Here is a 19548-nt window from a genome sequence, read left to right on the forward strand (position 1 = left end):
GAATTTAAGTATTCCATATTTTCTCCTTGGATTTCACAAAACCAGTGATCTTAAAATAACATATCCTATATCAAGGGATGAATATTTTCTTGGTTGAGTGTTTAAGATAAATTGTAAAAGTCAGAAGTGACTCTCCTGGACTTCTCTGGTGGCGCAGTCGTTAAGAATCCGCCTGCCAATGCAGGGGACATAGGTTCGAACTCTGGTCCGGGAAGATCCTACATGCCACGGAGCCCGCGAGCCACTACTACTGAGCCTGCGCTCTAGAGCGTGCGAGCCACAACTGATGAGCCCGCATGCTGCAACTACTGAAGCCCACGCACCTAGAGCCCCTGCTCCGCAACAAGAGAAGCCGCTACAATAAGAAGCCGGCGCACCGCAACAAAGAGTAACCTCCGCTCGCCTCAACTAGAGAAAGCCCACATGCAGCAAGACCCAACACAGCCTAAAATAAATAACTTTTTTTTAAAAAAGTGACTGTCCTCCAAGAAGAAATGCAAGCTAAGCAAATAAAATGGAACACTTATAATCTATTGGAAAGTAGGACTCTGAAGTATTTCATCAATTTTTTGTTCAATGTGGTAAAATCTTATTTGATTTCAAGTATGTTTCAAGAATTAAATTACAGGAACCCTACTGCACCACTAAAGTGACAATCCTTAACCTGTGTAGTCAGCCCTTCGTAGAACTAACAGTCTTACTTACGTGAAGACAAAAACAACTAGTTCCTTCTTTTGTTAACAGCCATCTTGGAACAAATGACATTTACTTAGTGAAAGATCAATAAAACATTGAAATTGGGAGTTTCCTGGCAGTCCAGTGGTTAGGACTTAGCACTTTCACTGCTGTGGTCCAGGTTCAATCCATGATTGGGGAACTATGGTCCCGCAAACCACGCGGTACAGCCAAAATAAAATAAAATAAAACACTGAAATTGCTTATATTTTATATGTCTTCTGTAAATTAAAAAAAATATAGGGTCCAATTTCCATATACAGCATGGCAAATACATTGTTTACATCTCCATAACTAGATCTCGTGACCAAAAATTCCAAAAGCTAAGCAGCATTAACAAGATAGAGCACTTACCAAAACTGGAATCAAGGGAATTTAATCTTCAGAAATTGAAGATGACGACAAGGACAAAGGTATGCTATAGAAATCATTAATGGAGTGTATTTTCATACTGGCAAAGCTGGACTCCTGAGCACGAGAGGAAGGAATTCACAACGAGGAGCCTGTGCCTCCTCATAATATGCTAACAACTCAGGACTCCAACATTTTCAGCATCTCAAACTAAAATGTGTTTGACATTTTGAAATTACAGCACGTCCATTTTCTTCAGTAAATCATTGTTTACAAAAATCAAGGCTTATAATAAATACCTTTTGGTAGGTATGAAAAGTTGAGAATTATTACACAATTTAACACTAATTTTATACTTGTATTAGTTCACATTAGCCTTATCTCACCAACTAAATTCTTAAAGGCAAGATAAAGATCTTATAATTATTTATATTTCTACTGAAAACACAGAGGAATTAACTATACTTATGGTATAGTTGATGCCTTTAAGATGATATAAATAAAGTTAAAGATGGTATAAATAAAGATGCCTTTCAAGAATGGTATAGACTTCAAAAATACTGATTGTAAAATTCATTCAACACTTATGTGACAATTCTAGGTCAATAACCCTAACCACAACAAAAACTCAAGCAATGACGTAAAGAAAATGGCTGTTTTGGAACTATATACAATTAACTTCAGGGTAATGCAATAATCCATTAATAGGGATACCAGCCTAAATTTTCCTTCTGTATAAGGTCTACGGAATCCAGTCATGCTTTATTTTTTAACTACGCTGGCTAAAGAAACAGTAAATATTAGTAGAATCTGAATCATTCAATTGAGTAAAAGACCTAAAACATTTATTATGCAAAATTATAAGCCAAACACTTTGCTAAGCACCTTCACATAAATTATACCATGTAATATTAGGTGCGTATGTGAAAGAAAGAGTCCTCTATACAATATTTAACAAATATTCAATGAGTCACTACAAAATGAAAATACAGAATGACTTAATGAGATGAAGCTATCAATGAAAATACTAGGAAAAGTAAAAAGTAGAGCAAGCTTTGAACAACTGGAACTATAAAACTGTTATATGAAAAAATTTTTAAATATGGTATAGACCCTAATTAAAATTAAATATTATAAAAAATTAAATATTATAAATAAAAATGGGAAAAAAAGTTTAAACCCTAATATGGAGACACAATGACTCTTTAAAGTATGTCTAAAATAATGTGTTATAGAGTGGCCAATATGGTGGAGGAGGAAGATCCTGAGCTCACATCCTCCTACAGACACACCAGTATCACAACTATTTATAGAGCAACTACAGATGAGAATGACCTGAACACTAGCAGAGAAGAGCTCCTACAACTTAAGATATACAGAAGGAACCACAGAAAGATAGGGAGGAAGGGCAGAGCCACAATATAGTCAAGAACCCAAAGCCTCAGATAGAGGACCCAAAAACAGGAGGATAATTACAACTGCAGAGGTTCTCCCCAAGGATCAAGGGCTCTGAGTCCCACATCAGGCTCCCCAGCCCAGGGGTCCTGCACCGGGAAGACAAGGCCCTAGAATGTTTGGCTTTGAAGATGAGTGGGGCTTACTTTGGGGAGAGCCAGAGGACTGTGGGAAATAGAGACTCCACTCATAAAAGGGCACATACTAAATCTCACATGCTCCAGGACCCAGGGCAGAAGCAGTAATTTGAAAGGACCCTGGGTCAGACCAACTTGCTAATCTTGGAAAGCTTCCCAGAGAGGCAAGAGGCAACTGGGATGTATCCTGGAGACATAGATGCTGGTGGCAGCCATTTGGGGGAGCTCATTTCCCAAGGATACTGGTGCTGGCAAGCGTCATTTTGGAATTCTCCCTCTAGCTTGTTAGTGCCAGGACCCAGCCCACCCACCAGCCAGTCAGCACCAGTCCTGGGACACTCTAGATCAAGCTAGCTGCGGGGGGGACACTGTCCTACCCATCAGCAGGCCAGCTGCCATAGAAACCCCTGAACCCCCAGCTTCCCTGGGACCCAGCCCTGTCTACCAGAAGGCCCAATACCCAGCCCTACACATCAATGGGCCAGCAAGAGCCCCGGGTACAGCAGCCAGCCAATCCCATCCACCCCACCCACCAGCGGGCCAGCACTAGCTCTGGACCCGGCTTCATCAACCAGCGGGTGGGCACCAGACCTGGGACCACCAAGGCCCTACAGCCAGCTGTGTCAGGACCCAGCCCACTCACCAGCAGTCTAGCACCAGCCCCAGGATGCCCCGGGCCTGGGCCCCACCTACTTACAGGCTGATATCAACCAAGAATTTAAGGTACAATGTAGAAAAGACAGCCTCTTCAACAATGGAGCTGGGAAAACTGGACAGCTGCATGAAAAAGCTGAGATTAGAACACTACCTCATAGCGTATACAAAAATAAACTCAAAATGGATTAAAGACCTAGATGTGAGACCTGAAACCCTAAAACTTCCAGAAGAAAACATAGGCAGAACACTCTTTGACATAAATCATAACGATATTTTTTTGGGTCTGTCTCCTAAAGCAAAAGAAATAAAAGCAAAAATAAATAATGGGATCTAATTAAACTTAAAAGCTTTTGCACAGCAAAGGAAACCATCAACAAAACAAAGAGACAACCTACAGGATGGGAGAAAATATTTGCAAATGATGTGACAAGGGATTAATATCCAAAATATATAAACAGCTCATACAATTCAGTATCAAAAAACAAAAAACCAAACAACTCAATCAAAAAATGGCAAAGATGGGCTTCCCTGGTGGCGCAGTGGTTGAGAGTCCGCCCGCCGATGCAGGGGACACGGGTTCGTGCCCCGGTCTGGGAAGATCCCACATGCCGCGGAGCGGCTGGGCCCGTGAGCCATGGCCGCTGAGCCTGCGCGTCCGGAGCCTGGGCTCCACAACGGGAGAGGCCACAACAGTGAGAGGCCCGCGTACCGCAAAAAAAAAAAAAAAAAAAAGGCAAAGATGTGGAGAAAACGGAACCACTGTACACTGTTGATGGGATTGTAAATTGCAGCAGCCATAAGTGTATGGAGGTTCCTCAAAATATTAAAAATGGAATTATCATATGATCTAGCAATTCCACTCCTGGGTATTTATCCAAAGAAAACAAAACACTAATTTGAAAAGATATATGCAACACAAGTTCATTGCAGCATTATTTACAATAGCCAAGATATGGAAGCAACCTAAGTGTCCACTGACAGATGAATGGATAAAGAAAACATGGTATGTGTATACAGACACACACACACACACACACACACACACAACAGATTACTCATTTATAAAAAAGAATGAAATCTCGCCATTTTCTACAACATGTAATAACCAGAGAATATTATGCCAAGGGATATAAGTCAGACAGAGAAAGACATATGCAGAATCTAAAAAACAAATGAACAAATATAACTAAACAGAAACAGATCACAGATACAGAGAACAGGTGGTTGCAGGGGAAGGAGGGGATAGGTGTATAAACTTCAGTTACAAAAAGATGAGTCACATGTATGAAATGTACAGTGTGGAGAATACAGTCAATAATTATGTAGTATCTTTGTATGGCAAGAGATAACAGCTAGACTTATTATGGCGATCATTTGGAAATGTATAGAAGTATTGAATCACTATGTTATGTTCCAGGAACTAACATAGTGTTATAGGTCAATTATTCATCAAAAACAAACAAACTTACAGAAAAAGAGATCAGAATTGTGGTTACCAGAGGCAGGGAGGTTGGGGGGCGGGGGAATTGGATGAAGGTAGTCAAAGGTACAAACTTCCAGTTATAAGTAAGTACTTTATCTTACAACTGGGGATGTACTATAGAACATGATGAATATAACTAACACTGCTATACTTTATATGTGAAAATTTTTAAGCAAATCCTAAGAGTTCTTATCAGAAGGAAAAAAAAATTTTTTGCTGTTTCTTTAATGTTGTATCTATATGAGATGATGGATGTTCACTAAACTTACAGTGGTAATCATTTCATGATGTATGTAAGTCAAATCATTATGCTGTACATATTAAACTTATATGCTGTATATTATACAGTGCTGTATATAATTATATCTCAATAAAACTGGAAGAAATGCAAAAACAAACAAAAATAAACAAAATAATGTGTTACTATTAATAAGGTACTGACAACTGGGGCAGAAAAAGGAAAATCAAAATGAAATCGGTACTGCTGAGAGCTCTCTAAAATGAAGCCAGGAGGCCACTGAGGAAGTATGACTTATGGACGACTCAGCCCGGATCGAATCTGAACTTTGACCACTTACTATCTTAATGTAGGTATCCAGAATATCTGCCCAATGTTCCAGAAACTCAAAATATTTAACCGACCCTTACCCTAAAATAACTCGTGACAGCCTGTTCCTTAAGGACAAATACTTCCTTGCGTCATGGTCAACGATAGTTCTTCACAGACAACTTAATAACCTTGTAGCTTTCATCTTTATAAGCCTCTGACTCTCTTCCCCTGTACAATCTCGAACTGCAATTCTTAAGACCCCAAATAAATTATTTTATTTGCAGCCTTCTGCATTTTCTTGGTCGACAGGACTGGTTGATCTTTACTTTTAATAAAGTTAAGTCGGGGCTTCCCTGGTGGCGCAGTGCTTAAGAATCCCCCTGCCAATGCAGGGGACACAGGTTCGAGCCCTGGTCCAGGAAGATCCCACATGCCGCGATGCAACTAAGCCCGTGTGCCACAACTACTGAGCCTGCGCTCTAGAGCCCACATGCCACAACTACTGAAGCCCGTGTGCCTAGAGCCTGTACTCCGCAACAAGAGAAGCCAGCACAGTGAGAAGCCTGTGCACCGCAACGAAGAGTAGCCCCCGCTCATTGCAACTAGAGGAAGCCAGTGTGCAGCAACGAAGACCCAACACAGCCAAAAATAAATAAATAAATAAATAAATTTTAAAGATAAAGTTAACTCAAAAACATCCCTATAAGAAGGTTGCTCTCATTCAGATACACTTCTATAGAAATGTATTTCTATACATTTCTATGCCCTCTTGAAAGGGAGAAAAAGCAGTGGATGTAAGTTAGATTTGCTGTAATTATATGCAAACTAGAGCCCCACTGTAAAATTCCTAGTGGATTCCACTGAGAAATACTGATATTAAAGGTTAAAGGGTTATATGTAATGTAATTTTCATGCTGACAATAAATAAAATTTAAGTTGAAAAAGTAAGCTAGGCCTTATCATTTGCAATGCAAATACACTGATGTAGTATTGATTATATCATACTACTACATGATGTAGTACAACACAAAAGTATGCAGCTCTTACTTGGGTCTAAATTAGCTCTGTGAATCTAAACAAATGAAAAGTCCACCCCAATTTCAGCAGGGACTAAAACTGCTACCTTGGTTACCTATTCGTTGTTAAATCCAATGGCCTCTTTTCAGCCTTCATTCTATTTGCCCTCTCTCTGCAATTCCTAACATAGTTGACCATTTCCTCTAACCAACTTTCCTCTCAGCTTCCTTTTTTTTTTTTTTTTTTAACCTTTCTCTGGTTTCCTACCCCTCTGAGCACTCTTCAGCTAGTTCTTCTTCCATTCACACCTTAAATGTTGGTGTTCCCTAGCGATTTGTCTAAACTGCCTTGTCTCCTAACCAGAAAAATTCTCCCTGGGTGATTTCATCCATTCCCATGCTTTAATTACTACCCACAATTCTAAATGCTGATCTATAATCTATATTTCATCTAAATGTGCTTTTTTTTTTTTTTTTTTTTTTTGCAACTGTCCTGGTTTCGGTATACTTTGCCTGAAGAACTCCCCCTGTTCTCCACCTGGCAAAAATCTTCCCAGGCTTTATGACCTAAAATATCACCACCTCAGCAAAGCTTTCAACAACTTTTCTAAATAGTGTTAGTTAATATTCTAGTTTAGAAATCATTTTCAACTATACCATCTTATGAAAAACTCACAAAATAGGTAAGTCCTCTCTAGAAATGAGGACACTGAAGTTTGAAGAGATCAAGCAACTTGAACAAGGAAACATTACTACAGGTGGAAAACATCAACTTAAATCCAGGCCTCCTCACTCTAGGTCCAATGCTCTTTCTAATACACTGTGATGTTCTCAAAAGAAAAGAGATTTGGAAATTTAGTAGTTTTACCATTGTTAAGAAAAATTAATTAGTATTGTCTGTTTCCTTCTAGAAATTAATTCCTAATTAAATGTTTAATCCAGAAATAAAAATATTAAAATTAATTTTTAAATTATACACACACAGCCAAATTGGTTAAGATAAGAGTTTAAGACAAAAGAAAAATAACTGAGGAAAAAACTAAAAGCAATAAAAGTTTACAATAGTCTCAAAGGAAACGATTACAAAAAATTAATTTTTTACATTTTTAAATAACGAAATTGCAAATCTTGACACCAATCATCTAATACACAGGCTTGATTAACCAATAAATGATGTATAAAATCTGCTTTCGTAAAACCATTTAAAGCTCTCTAACTTTAGTTCTATTTAAAAGGGAAGGGAATAAATAAGATTGATAAATAGGATTAAATTCAGAAAACAAAAATCATCAATAATCCTGTGACTAGGAAGTGATTAGGCATCCTTGAGATGGTTAGTGAAGGATCGAAAGGACATAGAGCTTTAGGATAAGCGGCCAAAGAACAGAATAGTGGAAGGAGTTAGAACATCACCACTTTGCAGACACTGTGGTAAAGACTGGTTGAACAGATTCATTGATGGTTGCTAAATATAGGGGATGGTGAATCTGATGAAGAGCAAAACATCTGCATGGTCTCCAACTGTCCCCCCCATAGATAGATTATTGGAAAATAAATAAATAATGGACAACCCTTTACCTGGGAAAATTAACATCATGAAGATGGGCATCCTATGCCTCCCGACACAATAGTCTAAGAAGGTAGTACTGTAGCCTGGGATACATAACATGAATGTATGTAGGAACCAGCAAAGACAAGTTGATTAACATGCTATAAAGTAATTGGCTTGTATTCTTCAAAGTGTCAAGGTAGTGAAAGACAAAGGCTAAGGAACTATTCCAGATTAAAGGAGATTAAAGAGATATGAGAACTAAGTGAAATACATGATCCTGGACTGGATTCTGTACTAGAGAAAAAAATGTTAAAAAAAATTAAAATTATTTATTGGAACAAATGACAACACGGGGATTATAGACTGTAGATTGTACTAATGTTAAATTTCCTGAATATAACAGTACTACAGTTGTAAAAGTACTGCAGTTCTTAAATAAAATACACACTGAGGTATGAAGATAAAGAGACATGATGTATACAACCTATTCTCAGATGTATCAGAAGACATAATAACATGGAATGTGTGTGTCTGCGTGTGTATGGAGAAATAAATAAAGCAATGCAGCAATTTTTTAAATTGGTGAATGTGCCTCAGGCGTAGTTCTCTGTAGTATTCCTACAACTTTTCTGCAAACCTGAAACGATTTCAAAGTGTTGATAAATCATCGAAAATGAGAGCAGACGTGCGCCACAACTACTGAGCCTGCGCTCTAGAGTTCGCGTGCCACAACTACTGAGCCCGCATGCCACAACTACTGAAGCCCACGCACCTAGAACCCGTGCTCTGCAACAAGAGAAGCCACTGCAATGAGAAGCCTGCGCACCGCAATGAAGAGTAGCCTCCACTCACCGCAACTAGAGAAAGCCCGCGCACAGCAACGAAGACCCAAGGCAGCCAAAAATTAAAAAATAAATTAATTTTTTTAAAAAAAAGAAAATAAGAGCAGAGGGGGTGGGCGAAATGGGTGAAGAGAGTCAAAGACACAAAGTTCCAGTTATAAAATAAATAAGTCAGGGGGATGTAATGTACAGCATGGTGACTACAGTTAATAATACTGTATTGTTTATTTGAAAGCTGCTAAAAAAGTGAATCTTGAAAGTCCTCGTCACAGGGAAAAAAATTGTAACTAAGTGTGGTGACGGATGTTAACTAGACTTCTTGTGGTGATCCTTTCTCAATATATAAAAATACCTACTGAATACCTACCTACGTTGTACACCTGAAACTAATACATTACATGCCAATTATACTTCGATAAAAAATAAATTAGAGCAGAGGAACAGGGTAAGCTTTAAGTTTTTTATATAAATTTTGTCATTTGGGTTTTAAAAAAGGCAAGAAATATCACCCTTTAATAAATGAGAGAATGCAAGCTCAAGAGAGATTAAGTGACCACTTCCAGAACAGGGGTCTCCTTGTTTCTGTACAACCCCATTAGGTTGCAATTCAATGGCCAAAATGTTTCTAATTCCTGAAAGCCTCAAGGTCATACACTGTCTACAACTACTATTCAAAGTTTTAAACTTTTAATGAGTTGTATGCATTCTCTAATAAAAGCACAATAAACTTCATCAAGTAGTAAGTAGCATATCCAAGTGCTCAAGAGAATGGGCTCCAAGATTAGACTGAGCTCAAATTCAGGCAGTGCAGTGGTTCTAGCTTTGTGATCTTGCGCAAATTAACTACTTGTGCTCCAATTTTCTCATCTGCAAAGTGGGATCAAAGAAGTAGCTTTGGGTTGCTCCTTGATCCTCTGTGACACTTGAGCATCACAGAATAGTTTCCCATAAGCCATACTCACACTCAGCCAAAGGGTTGTTAGGAGGACCAAATGAAATAATAAATGTAAAGTAGTGTGCACAAGCGCTCTATAAACGTTAGCTATTTTTATTTTAAACCCAACTTGCTCAGGCACCTCAACAGCACTGGTCATAGTCAAAGCCACACATTTTTTTCCAAATCAGGCCCAAATCTGACAAAATAGGAAATGAAAGGCTCTAAAAGAAAAATATCTTAGAAGTTCACAAAACATAAAAGTAAATCAATTGTAAGCATATCACGTGCGAAACAGACCTCTACAGACTTATACGTTAATTCAACAGTTGAAACATCTGCTAATAGAAACAGCAGAGCTGCAACAAGCTCCTTGTTGGAACAATCTATCATCTAAATACACAGAATGAAAAATGAAAAGTTAGTTCTATTACTTTTAAACTTTTCTAACCTGCGAATAAGGAAACAAATAAACCAAAAACTCTATTTCACACACCCCATACAGGATTTCAGTTAGCTTAATACAGTGAAAATGCAATCCCAATTTCAACTACTAGCACTTTCCAGAATGTCTTTTAAAATAAATTTGAAATTTAATTTAAATTAAATTTTAATTTATCTTTCTGACACCGCAAAGCCACCAGCACAGCTACTTTACCTTAATTTAGCATAAATCTAGTGTCAGCCTATTATGTGACCATAGTGTTTAGTTAGCACTGAGATTAAAAAAAACAAAAACGTAAAAATGATTACAATAAAATACAAAGTTACCAGAATTCTGTAAGTTTAAAACCATTCCTTCGCCCCCCAAAAAAATCAATGCGGTGGGGGGGTTCTTTCCCTTTTCGGTGGTACTTAAAATACTCTGAATAATTCTTTTTTTTTTACTCTTAATAACTTTTCAAAAAACCAAGTATACAATGTTTAGTGTTCATTTTTAAAATTCACACTATTAATCTGTAAAATTTTACCACTTGCTCAGAGTAACACTAAATATTCTCTACTCATATGATTACTGTGTTTGGGATTGGGGTGGTTTTGGGGTTTTGTTTTTTGTTTTAGGGGTTTTGGGTGGGTTTTTTTTTTTTTTTTGTCTGTAGTGCAAAGGACGTTGCCCGAGAACATTAACGTCTGTATAAACCAGCTTGTCCCTTCATAAAGCGTCTAAAACACCTCCTAGCTCCTGCATTCGAGGGTCACAGAACAGTTTCCCATTAGCCTCACTCTCACGTTCCTTCTCAACTCCCCAAACACCCCTTCCACGCTAGTGAGCGAATTTCTCCAGGTGTGATCAAGCAAACATTAAATTAGCTTGAAGCGTTTGTTCAAAATTCAGATGCCTGTGCCCCAACCCAGACCAATTCAGAGTTTTGGGGGATAGCACCTAAGGGCTCCAAATGGTTCTTTTTTCACTGAAGTTTGAAAACTACTAGAGACTCCCCTCCACACACTTATCCCAAACTCCCAACAACTCCCACCAGTCCCAACTGATCCAGCTGCGGAAAACGTTACCGCTCGGCTCCGGGGCGGTCTTAGCGCGACCCCACCCCTCTCCCGGGAGCCCCATCTCGGTGCCCGCTCCTCCCGGGCACCAGCTCCCTAGTCCCGTCCCCACACCCCAAACCTTTCTCCTCACTTCTTCATATCGCTGCTAAAGAGGCCGAAGGCGCCGGAGGGGGAAATGGTTGAGGTCGCCTCCTGACCCAGCTCCGTCGCCTCCCCTCCTCCGGACTGCTCACTGTAAGCGAAGCTGTTGCTGGACATTGCTGCGGTGCTGCCGAGTGTCGGGTTGGCCCTGCCGGGGGTTCTCTCCGACGGGCTCCCGTCCGAGAGAAGCGAAACAAAACTAGTTCTCGTTTGGAGGGGCGCCCGCAGGCGCTTCCGGACTCGTCACGGCTCCCAAAGCCGACCTGGCGGTCCACCCCCTGCGCATGCCCAGTGTGCAGGCGGCCGGAGCCCACCCCCACCCCCCCGGGCACTCCAGGGCCTGACTGGATTTGCCTTCTCCGGGTTTTTGAGGTAGCTGAGAGGCTCGGACCCCGGCTCTGCGGAAGGCAGGCCTCGCGCATGCTGGAGACTAGACTCTCGACTTTTAAAGTTTTTTTGGAGACAAATACCCGTGTATCCATTTCGATCCCCTAGGAGGTTCCCGAGCCCGGACACCTCTTTGTCGGACTCCTGTTGTAAACCAGTAGCTTTCAGATTTTTCCTGAAACTCCAGTTAACACACCAGATCAACTTTCCTAAACATATCAGGATTGCTTTTCCTGTTTAAGCTGGTTTCTGCTCCTCTCCCTCCAGCCATCTGTGTCTTACACCTGCCCCAGGCAACCTTTGTCGCAGATCTCTACGTTTAAAGGAAACCTCCAGGGCCCTGTGTTTGAGGATCCACCATCTGCCAGATGTGTTCATTGTAGTGAAAGCTTCAAACGAAAATCCTGGGGCCGTTGGTTTCAAGGAGATAGTGATTCCTACTGGCGTCTCGCCACCAAAAGTAGAATAAAATAAAATAGAGTGAGCCTCACGCACCAGGAGTAGGCTATCATCTGGGCACCTCCTTCCTTTGTTCTGCCGCTTGTGGTATCACTTCCTAAAGTCTTCTGGAGAGTCAAGGCAGAAAGTTGCCTGGCCCCTGAGTAGCACCTGGGAAACCTTTCCAGGAGTAACTTCCCTCAGCCTGACGTTTCGGGTGGATTTCAGATCCTACCCTACGCTTTCCGTACTGCTTCCCCTTTAGGCAGAATTTGAAGCTTAGAGCCCTGAGAAACTGTCAGGGAACTACGGAAACACAGTCTGGGGAGGCAGCGCCTGGGTGGGGGAGGGGAGAGCGTCGTACAAGGATTAGAGTGCTGTCCTCACCTCCTCTAATGGCCACACTGGAAACAACACTGAGGTATCACTACGTACCTACCCAAATGGCCAAAATCCAGAACACGGACACCACCAAATGCTGGTGGGGAAGGGGAGCAACAGAAGCTCTCATTCATTGCTACTGGGAATGCAAAATTGTACAGCAACAATGGAAGATAGTTGGACAGTTTCTTACAAAATTAAACATACTCCTACCATATAATCCAGCAATTGAACTCCTTGGTACTTATCCAAAGGAGCCGAAAACTTATGTCCATGCAAAAATCTGCACAGATATTTATTGTAGCCTTATTCCGAATTACCAAAACTGGGAAGCTACAAGATGTCCTTCAGTAGGTGAATGTATAAACAAACGGTGGTACATCCAGACAATTAAATATTATTCAGTGCTAAAAAGAAATGAGCCATCAAACCATGAAAAGACATGGAGGAAACTTAAATGCACATTATTAAGTGAAAGAGGCCAATCTGAAAAGGTTACATACTCTGTGATTCCAATTATGTGACCTTCTGGAAAAGGCCAAACTATGAAGACAGTAAAAAGATCAGTGGTTGCCACTAAATGAGTTGGGGAGAAGCGGGATGAAAGGCAGAGAACAGAGGATTTTTAGGGCATTGAAAATGCCCTATATGATACCATAATGGTGGATACATGTCTCCAAACCAATAGAATGAATAACACCAAGAGTGAACCGTAATGGAAACTATGAACTTTGGGTGATAGTGGTGTGTCAATATAGGTTCATCAATAGTAGCAAATGATCACTCTGGTGAAGATGTGGTAACCAGGGAGGCTGTGCATGTGTAGGGGCAGGGCATATATGGGAAATTTCTGTAACCTCCTCTCAATTTTGCTGTAACCTAAAAATATTCTAGAAAATAGAATTTTAATTTTTTTAAAAAATTATTTTTAAAAAGAAAAGCCACACTGTTACTTTGGAAAAAAGCACAGCTCTAGGTGGGGGAGGACAGAATGCCCTCCAAACTTCATATTCTGGTCAAAACTTGGCAGGTTTTTTCTTCAGCTGTTGGAATACCCTTCCAGGGATGAAATGATGGAGCACCTAAAATATTTTGTTGTCAATATCGATGATATCGATCAATTTAGAGAATTTCACCTACAGCTGATTTTTCCTGATGATGATGATATATACTTAGTAGACGGCTTAGTATGTACGAGGCACATAAACGATTTTCATATATTAATTTATTTAATAGTAGAAGAAGCTAAGGTTTGCTTTCCTTTATCTGTGAAATAAGGACATTGATATACACATACCCTAGAGACTCTTTGGCATATATTCCTGGGCATAGAATTTCGTGGTTGTAGATTATATGCACCTTTACTGAATATCCTAAATTTTTCTCCAATATAATTTTAACAGTTCACACTCCCACAGCAATGTATGAGAAATCTTCTTTCCTCACATTCTAACACTTTGTTTTTTTAAAGTTTTTATCCTCATCAATATGATAGGTATGAATATTATTTTATTATAATTGATTTTAATTTTTGTGTTCATAATGAATTTAAACATCTTTTTATGATATTGTTCCATTTGCATTTTCTTTTCTGGGAACTGCACATAAAGAAATTTACTCAATTTTACACTGAGTAGTTTGTTTTCCTTATAGATTTGAAGTTCTTTATTCTTGAGTCTGTCTCTCACTGCTTGATTTTTTTTTTTCAATCTTTTTTTTTTTTTTTTTTGCGGTACGTGGGCCTCTCACTGTTGTGGCCTCTCCCGCTGCGGAGCACAGGCTCCGGACGCGCAGGCTCAGCGGCCATGGCTCACGGGCCCAGCCGCTCCGCGGCATGTGGGAGCCTCCTGGAAGTGGGCACAAACCCGTGTCCCCTGCATCGGTAGGCGGACTCTCAACCACTGCGCCACCAGGGAAGCCCTGCTTGATTTTATTTGGTAATATTTTCGTATTTTAATTTTTTCATGCAGACTAGTGTAGGAGATTGAACTACAATTTTTTTTACATTGTCCTTGAATGGTGCAGGTATTATGATTATATATTCCTCAAAATATTTGTTGGGTAACTTTCTTTTTCTCTTCTCTGGATTATTATGTATAAGATGCAAAGCATATATTCTTTAGAAAAACAGATGAAACTTTCTTTTATCACTGAAAAAATATTAGGGACTTGACAAGGTGAATTCCCTTACTGCCTTAAGATTCTAAGACTGTTACAGAAGTATTCTTACAGAAATATACAAAAATATATAAAAATAATAACTACATACGTTGAGGTCTAGTGTTCCCATCTCTTCAGAATTCAAAAAGCTTTTATATATTTATGACGTTTTCTGACAGGTAAAATGGTCATGCTTCCAACCAGAAGAAACATCAGTTCTAGTTGAACCAAAGACTTATTCTTTGATGTTTGTCACCAAGCCAGAAGCAGATTTTTCTGTTTCCTACGCACACATATAGAATCTCAGGATCATTGATAAATATGCTGCTTTTTCAAAATGATTTTTTCCCTAACCTTTTAACAAAACCTATATTGAATTTTCTGATTTCAGCTTCTGTTCATCTGAACCCTCATGATAATAGGTGTTTAATTTGGTGTATATATTTTCAAACTTTTATCTAAGCATAGAAAAACAAATTATACATGTGTATATTTTACCAAATGTCAGTTAAAACTGTATCATCAGCCCCCGATCGCCGCAACTAGAGAAAGCCTGTGCGCAGCAATGAAGACCCAATGCAGCCAAAGATAAACTTATTTTTTTATTTTTAAAAAAAAGCCAGGGTTACATTTCTTCAGGGTTTCAAAACAACAAAAACAACAGGACATACACAGTGAGTCAGCATGGCCTTGACATGTGGGAAGAGAGTCTTATCATCAAAGGAGGACCAGCACTGGTATCCCAGGAAAAGGGGCATTTTTAATCTTTATTTTTAACATGGACGTTCTTTACTTTTGGTCAATGTGCCCTTTTTCTTTAATAATTAAAGCAGATGTACAATGTATGTTTGATAGGCCCCAACAGGCTATTTTAGTTAGCATAAAATTAAACTCATGTATAAGGCAGAATGACTTCCCTATATCGCAATATGTGAACATTTCTTTTATCAGCCTCCTTGCGTCAAACCTTTCTGTCCTTGTTATGGGGACGTCAACTCCATGACGGCGCCCCCGTCCTTGACCAGGTCCCGAAAGAGACAGCCAAGGTGGGCAGTGAAAAGAGCCAGGGTGGGCAGTGAAAGCCTTCAGCCAGTGGTACCTTGGTCCTTGAACTTTTGGTTTTAACCTCTATGGCAAACTCTAAACCAACTAAACTCCCAGCCTCCAATTCAATTTTCTGCCCTTTTGTCTTTGTTCACACCAGTTCGTGGGCCAGGACAGCCGTCGTCCCTTTTTTCCTGACAATTCATTCTGAAACTTCCCCTGATCCCCTTCTTTATGAAATAGCCCTTCTTTTTCTCCAGATCTCTTTATTTTCCTCTGAATACATGTAATATTAAACCCTTTCCTAAAAAACAAACAAACAAAAAAAACTGTATTATCATTCTGCATCTTATTTTTTCTTTTAATGTATTATGGAAATCTTTGCATTCCATTATATATGGCTGCCTCATTGTTTTAAACATATACATAATAGCTCATTCTCTGGGTGCACCTTTATGTGTTTAGTCAACAGCCCATACAACATTGGCCATACGTGTGTTTGTACACTAGCATCAGTTTTTCCATAAAGTAAGATCCCAGAAGTCCAATAGCTAGGTCCAATGATGTGCACAATTAAAATTTTAATAGATAGTGCCAAATTTATAACCCAAAAGGAGGGTACCAGTTATCTCTTCTACAAATATTCCTCTGTTTCAACATACCCCTTCCAGCAATGAATATTATAAATCTCTTTAATGTTTGCTAATCTTATTGGCAAAAAATAAATAATAAAATCCTCACTATTGTTTAAACTTTTATCTCATTTGTTATAATTAGGGTCCACATAATAATGTATTGTCCAAAGTGGAAACTTTTAAGACTTTTTATGACGCTAGTCATAATTTTACTGGAAGAGCACATATAAACCAGGCCTTTCCCGGGGAAACAGGACTATATGATTACCCCAAATGGGATGGAGTTAAAGCATACATTAATTGGCCTTTTGAATTTTTTTCTATTAATTATGCAGAGTTGGCATTTGCTTATTTTTAAATGAGTTATCTGTCTCTTTTATTTGTAGGCACATTATAAATAATGAAAGTTAAACTTTTCTCTTTATTTTCTAGGAGAGTGTAAGTTATAAAAATTGATTCAAAAAGTTGTAGGAAACATGAATAGACTAAATAATTATAGAAAAAATTGAAAAAGTTGTCAAAAATCTACCACCAGAGAGATACTAAACCAATACAGTTCTATTAGGCCTATAAGGACTTCCAATTTCTGTTATGTTAAACTATTACTGAATTTTTAAAAAGAAAAAGACAAAGCACTTCCAAATTTATTTTAAGACCAGCATTAATGAAATCCAAGCCTGACATTTTTTTAATACAAAAAAAGGAGAGCTATAGACTTTCTAAATAATATACTGAACTAATATTAAATGAAAACATAAAATTACCCAGTAGGTTTTACATATAATAAAATAATTTTTAACATTAAAAAACTTATTATACTTATTATATATAGTATATATATCAATAGATATTGGAAATGGATTTAATAACAATCAGTTCTTCTGATTTAAAGTCATAATTAATAACCTAAGAAATGGAAGGAAATAGTGTTACCGTTATTGTGCATATACAGTAGTCCCCACTTGTCCACAGTTTTGCTTTCCATAGTTTCAGTTACCTGCAGTCAACTGCAGTCCAAAAGTATTAAATGAAAAATTCCAGAAATAAACAATTTATAAATTTTAAATTGCATGCTGTTCTGAGTAGCATGATGAAATCTTGTGCTGTCCCACTCTATTCTGCCCAGGACATGAATCATCCCTTTGTCCAGCATATCCACGCTATATACACTACCTGTTCGTTAGTCACTTAGTAGTCATCTCGCTTATCTGTATCACAGGGATTGTATTCAAGTAAACCTTATTTTATTTAATAATAGACACAAAGTTCAGGAGTAGTGATGCTGGCAATTTGAATACTCTCTTACTGTGCCTAATTTATAAATTAAATATTATCATTGCTATGTATGGGTAGAAAAAACATAGTATATGTACGGTTCAGTACTATTCATGGTTTCAGGCATCCACTGGGGTTTTTGAACATATCCACCGTGGATAAGGGAGGACTACTGTATAAATGTTGTATGTATAGATTATGTTAAAATACCTCCACAAAACATATAAAGTAAAACACATATTCATATTTAATAGTGAAACATGAAAGTATTCCAACTAGAGTCAGAAAAAGAATAGATATGCCTAATAACACTATTACCATGTAATACTCTTCTATAGATTCTAGATAATGCAATAAGATAAGAAAGATAAATAAAATAATAAATAGTGGGAAAGAAAGGATTATAATATTTATTGATAATATGATTATCTTTTTTTTTTTAGATGTTGGGGGTAGGAGTTTATTAATTAATTTATTTATTTTTGCTGTGTTGTGTGTTCGTTTCTGTGCGAGGGCTTTCTCTAGTTGTGGCAAGTGGGGACCACTCTTCATCGCAGTGCGCAGGCCTCTCACTATCGCGGCCTCTCTTGTTGTGGAGCACAGGCTCCAGACGCGCAGGCTCAGTAGTTGTGGCTCACGGGCCTAGTTGCTCTGTGGCATGTGGGATCCTCCCAGAGTAGGGCTTGAACCCGTGTCCCCTGCATTAGCAGACAGATTCTTAACCACTGCGCCACCAGGGAAGCCCAATATGATTATCTTGCTGGAAAATCTAAGAGAAAATTATTAGACCTCTACGTTGATTCAGCAGAGTGGCCAGATTCAAAATCCAATAGCACTCCTATGCACCAATAATATCTACTTACAAAATGTAATTTAAAAAAGACCCTATTCCACAGTAGCAACAAATAAGCCTTAAGAAATTTACAAGACATAAGTGAAGAAAAACTATAAAATTTCACCAAAGGGTGGGCAGCAGGGGAAAGACCTGAAAAGAGAGTCTGTGTTTCTGGATGGGAATATTCAAGTGTTTCTATGTACTTAACGCAGCTTCCATTAAAATTTAAAAATTTTACCAGACAAATTGAATCTAAAGTTTATCTGGAAAAATAAATGCCGCTTAAAGCAAGAAATCTGGGGGGGAGTGGAGTATAGCATGGTGAAGGAATTACCCTACCACTCACGTAAATGTAAATGCACTATAAAGTTATCACAATTTAAACGTTTGGTAGTGTCTCAAGAATCAGTAGACTGATTGATAGAATAGAAACAGACTAGCTCTAAGTGAATATTGACATTTTGATAAAGTTAATGTTTCAGAACACTTATGAAATAATGTATTCTTCAATAAATGGTACTGGGATAATTAATTAGTTAACTATAGGGGAAAAAATAAAGTTAGATTTCTGTATTCATTTCTGATGGCTGCTGTAACAAATTACCAGAAGACTAGCAGCTTAAAACAACATAAATTTATTCTCTTGAGGTTCTGGAGCTCAGAAGATTGAAATCAAGATATACATTCTAAAGTATGGGCAGGGCAACTCCTTCCAGAGCTCTAGGGGATAAGACGTTCCTTGCTTTTTCTAGCGGCTAGAGCTGCATTCCTTGCATTCCTTGGCTTTTGGCCCCTTCTTCCATCTTTAAGGCCAGCAGCATAACATCTTCAAAACTCTCTGCTCTGTCGTCACTTTGCCTTCTCCCAATCTGTGACAGGTCTCCCTCTGCCTCCTTCCTACATGGACATTTGTGATTATATTTAGGACCTACCCAGGAAATCCAGGCTAATCTCCTCATCTCAAAATCCTTGCTTTAATCATGTCTGCAAAGTCACTATTGCCATATAAGGTAACATTCACAATTTCTAGGAAT

The 19548-nt window shown here is 38.6% G+C and overlaps 1 protein-coding gene across 4 annotated transcripts in view; it reads right to left on the bottom strand.

Moving 5' to 3' along the window:
- Positions 1-11623, bottom strand: part of AP3B1 (adaptor related protein complex 3 subunit beta 1) — a 275059-nt gene extending 263436 nt beyond the window's left edge. For all 4 annotated transcript variants that reach the window (XR_009563389.1, XR_009563390.2, XM_030846347.2 and 1 more), the window contains exon 1: positions 11349-11623. Coding sequence is in view for 2 of the 4 variants with exons in the window: in XM_030846347.2 (XP_030702207.1) it covers positions 11349-11476 (128 nt within the window). In the remaining 2 variants the exon portion in view is untranslated. The remainder of the gene's footprint in view (positions 1-11348) is intronic.
- Positions 11624-19548: the final 7925 nt, after the last annotated feature.

This window comes from Globicephala melas, chromosome 3 (assembly GCF_963455315.2).
Source record: "Globicephala melas chromosome 3, mGloMel1.2, whole genome shotgun sequence".
NCBI classification, from domain to species: domain Eukaryota; kingdom Metazoa; phylum Chordata; class Mammalia; order Artiodactyla; family Delphinidae; genus Globicephala; species Globicephala melas.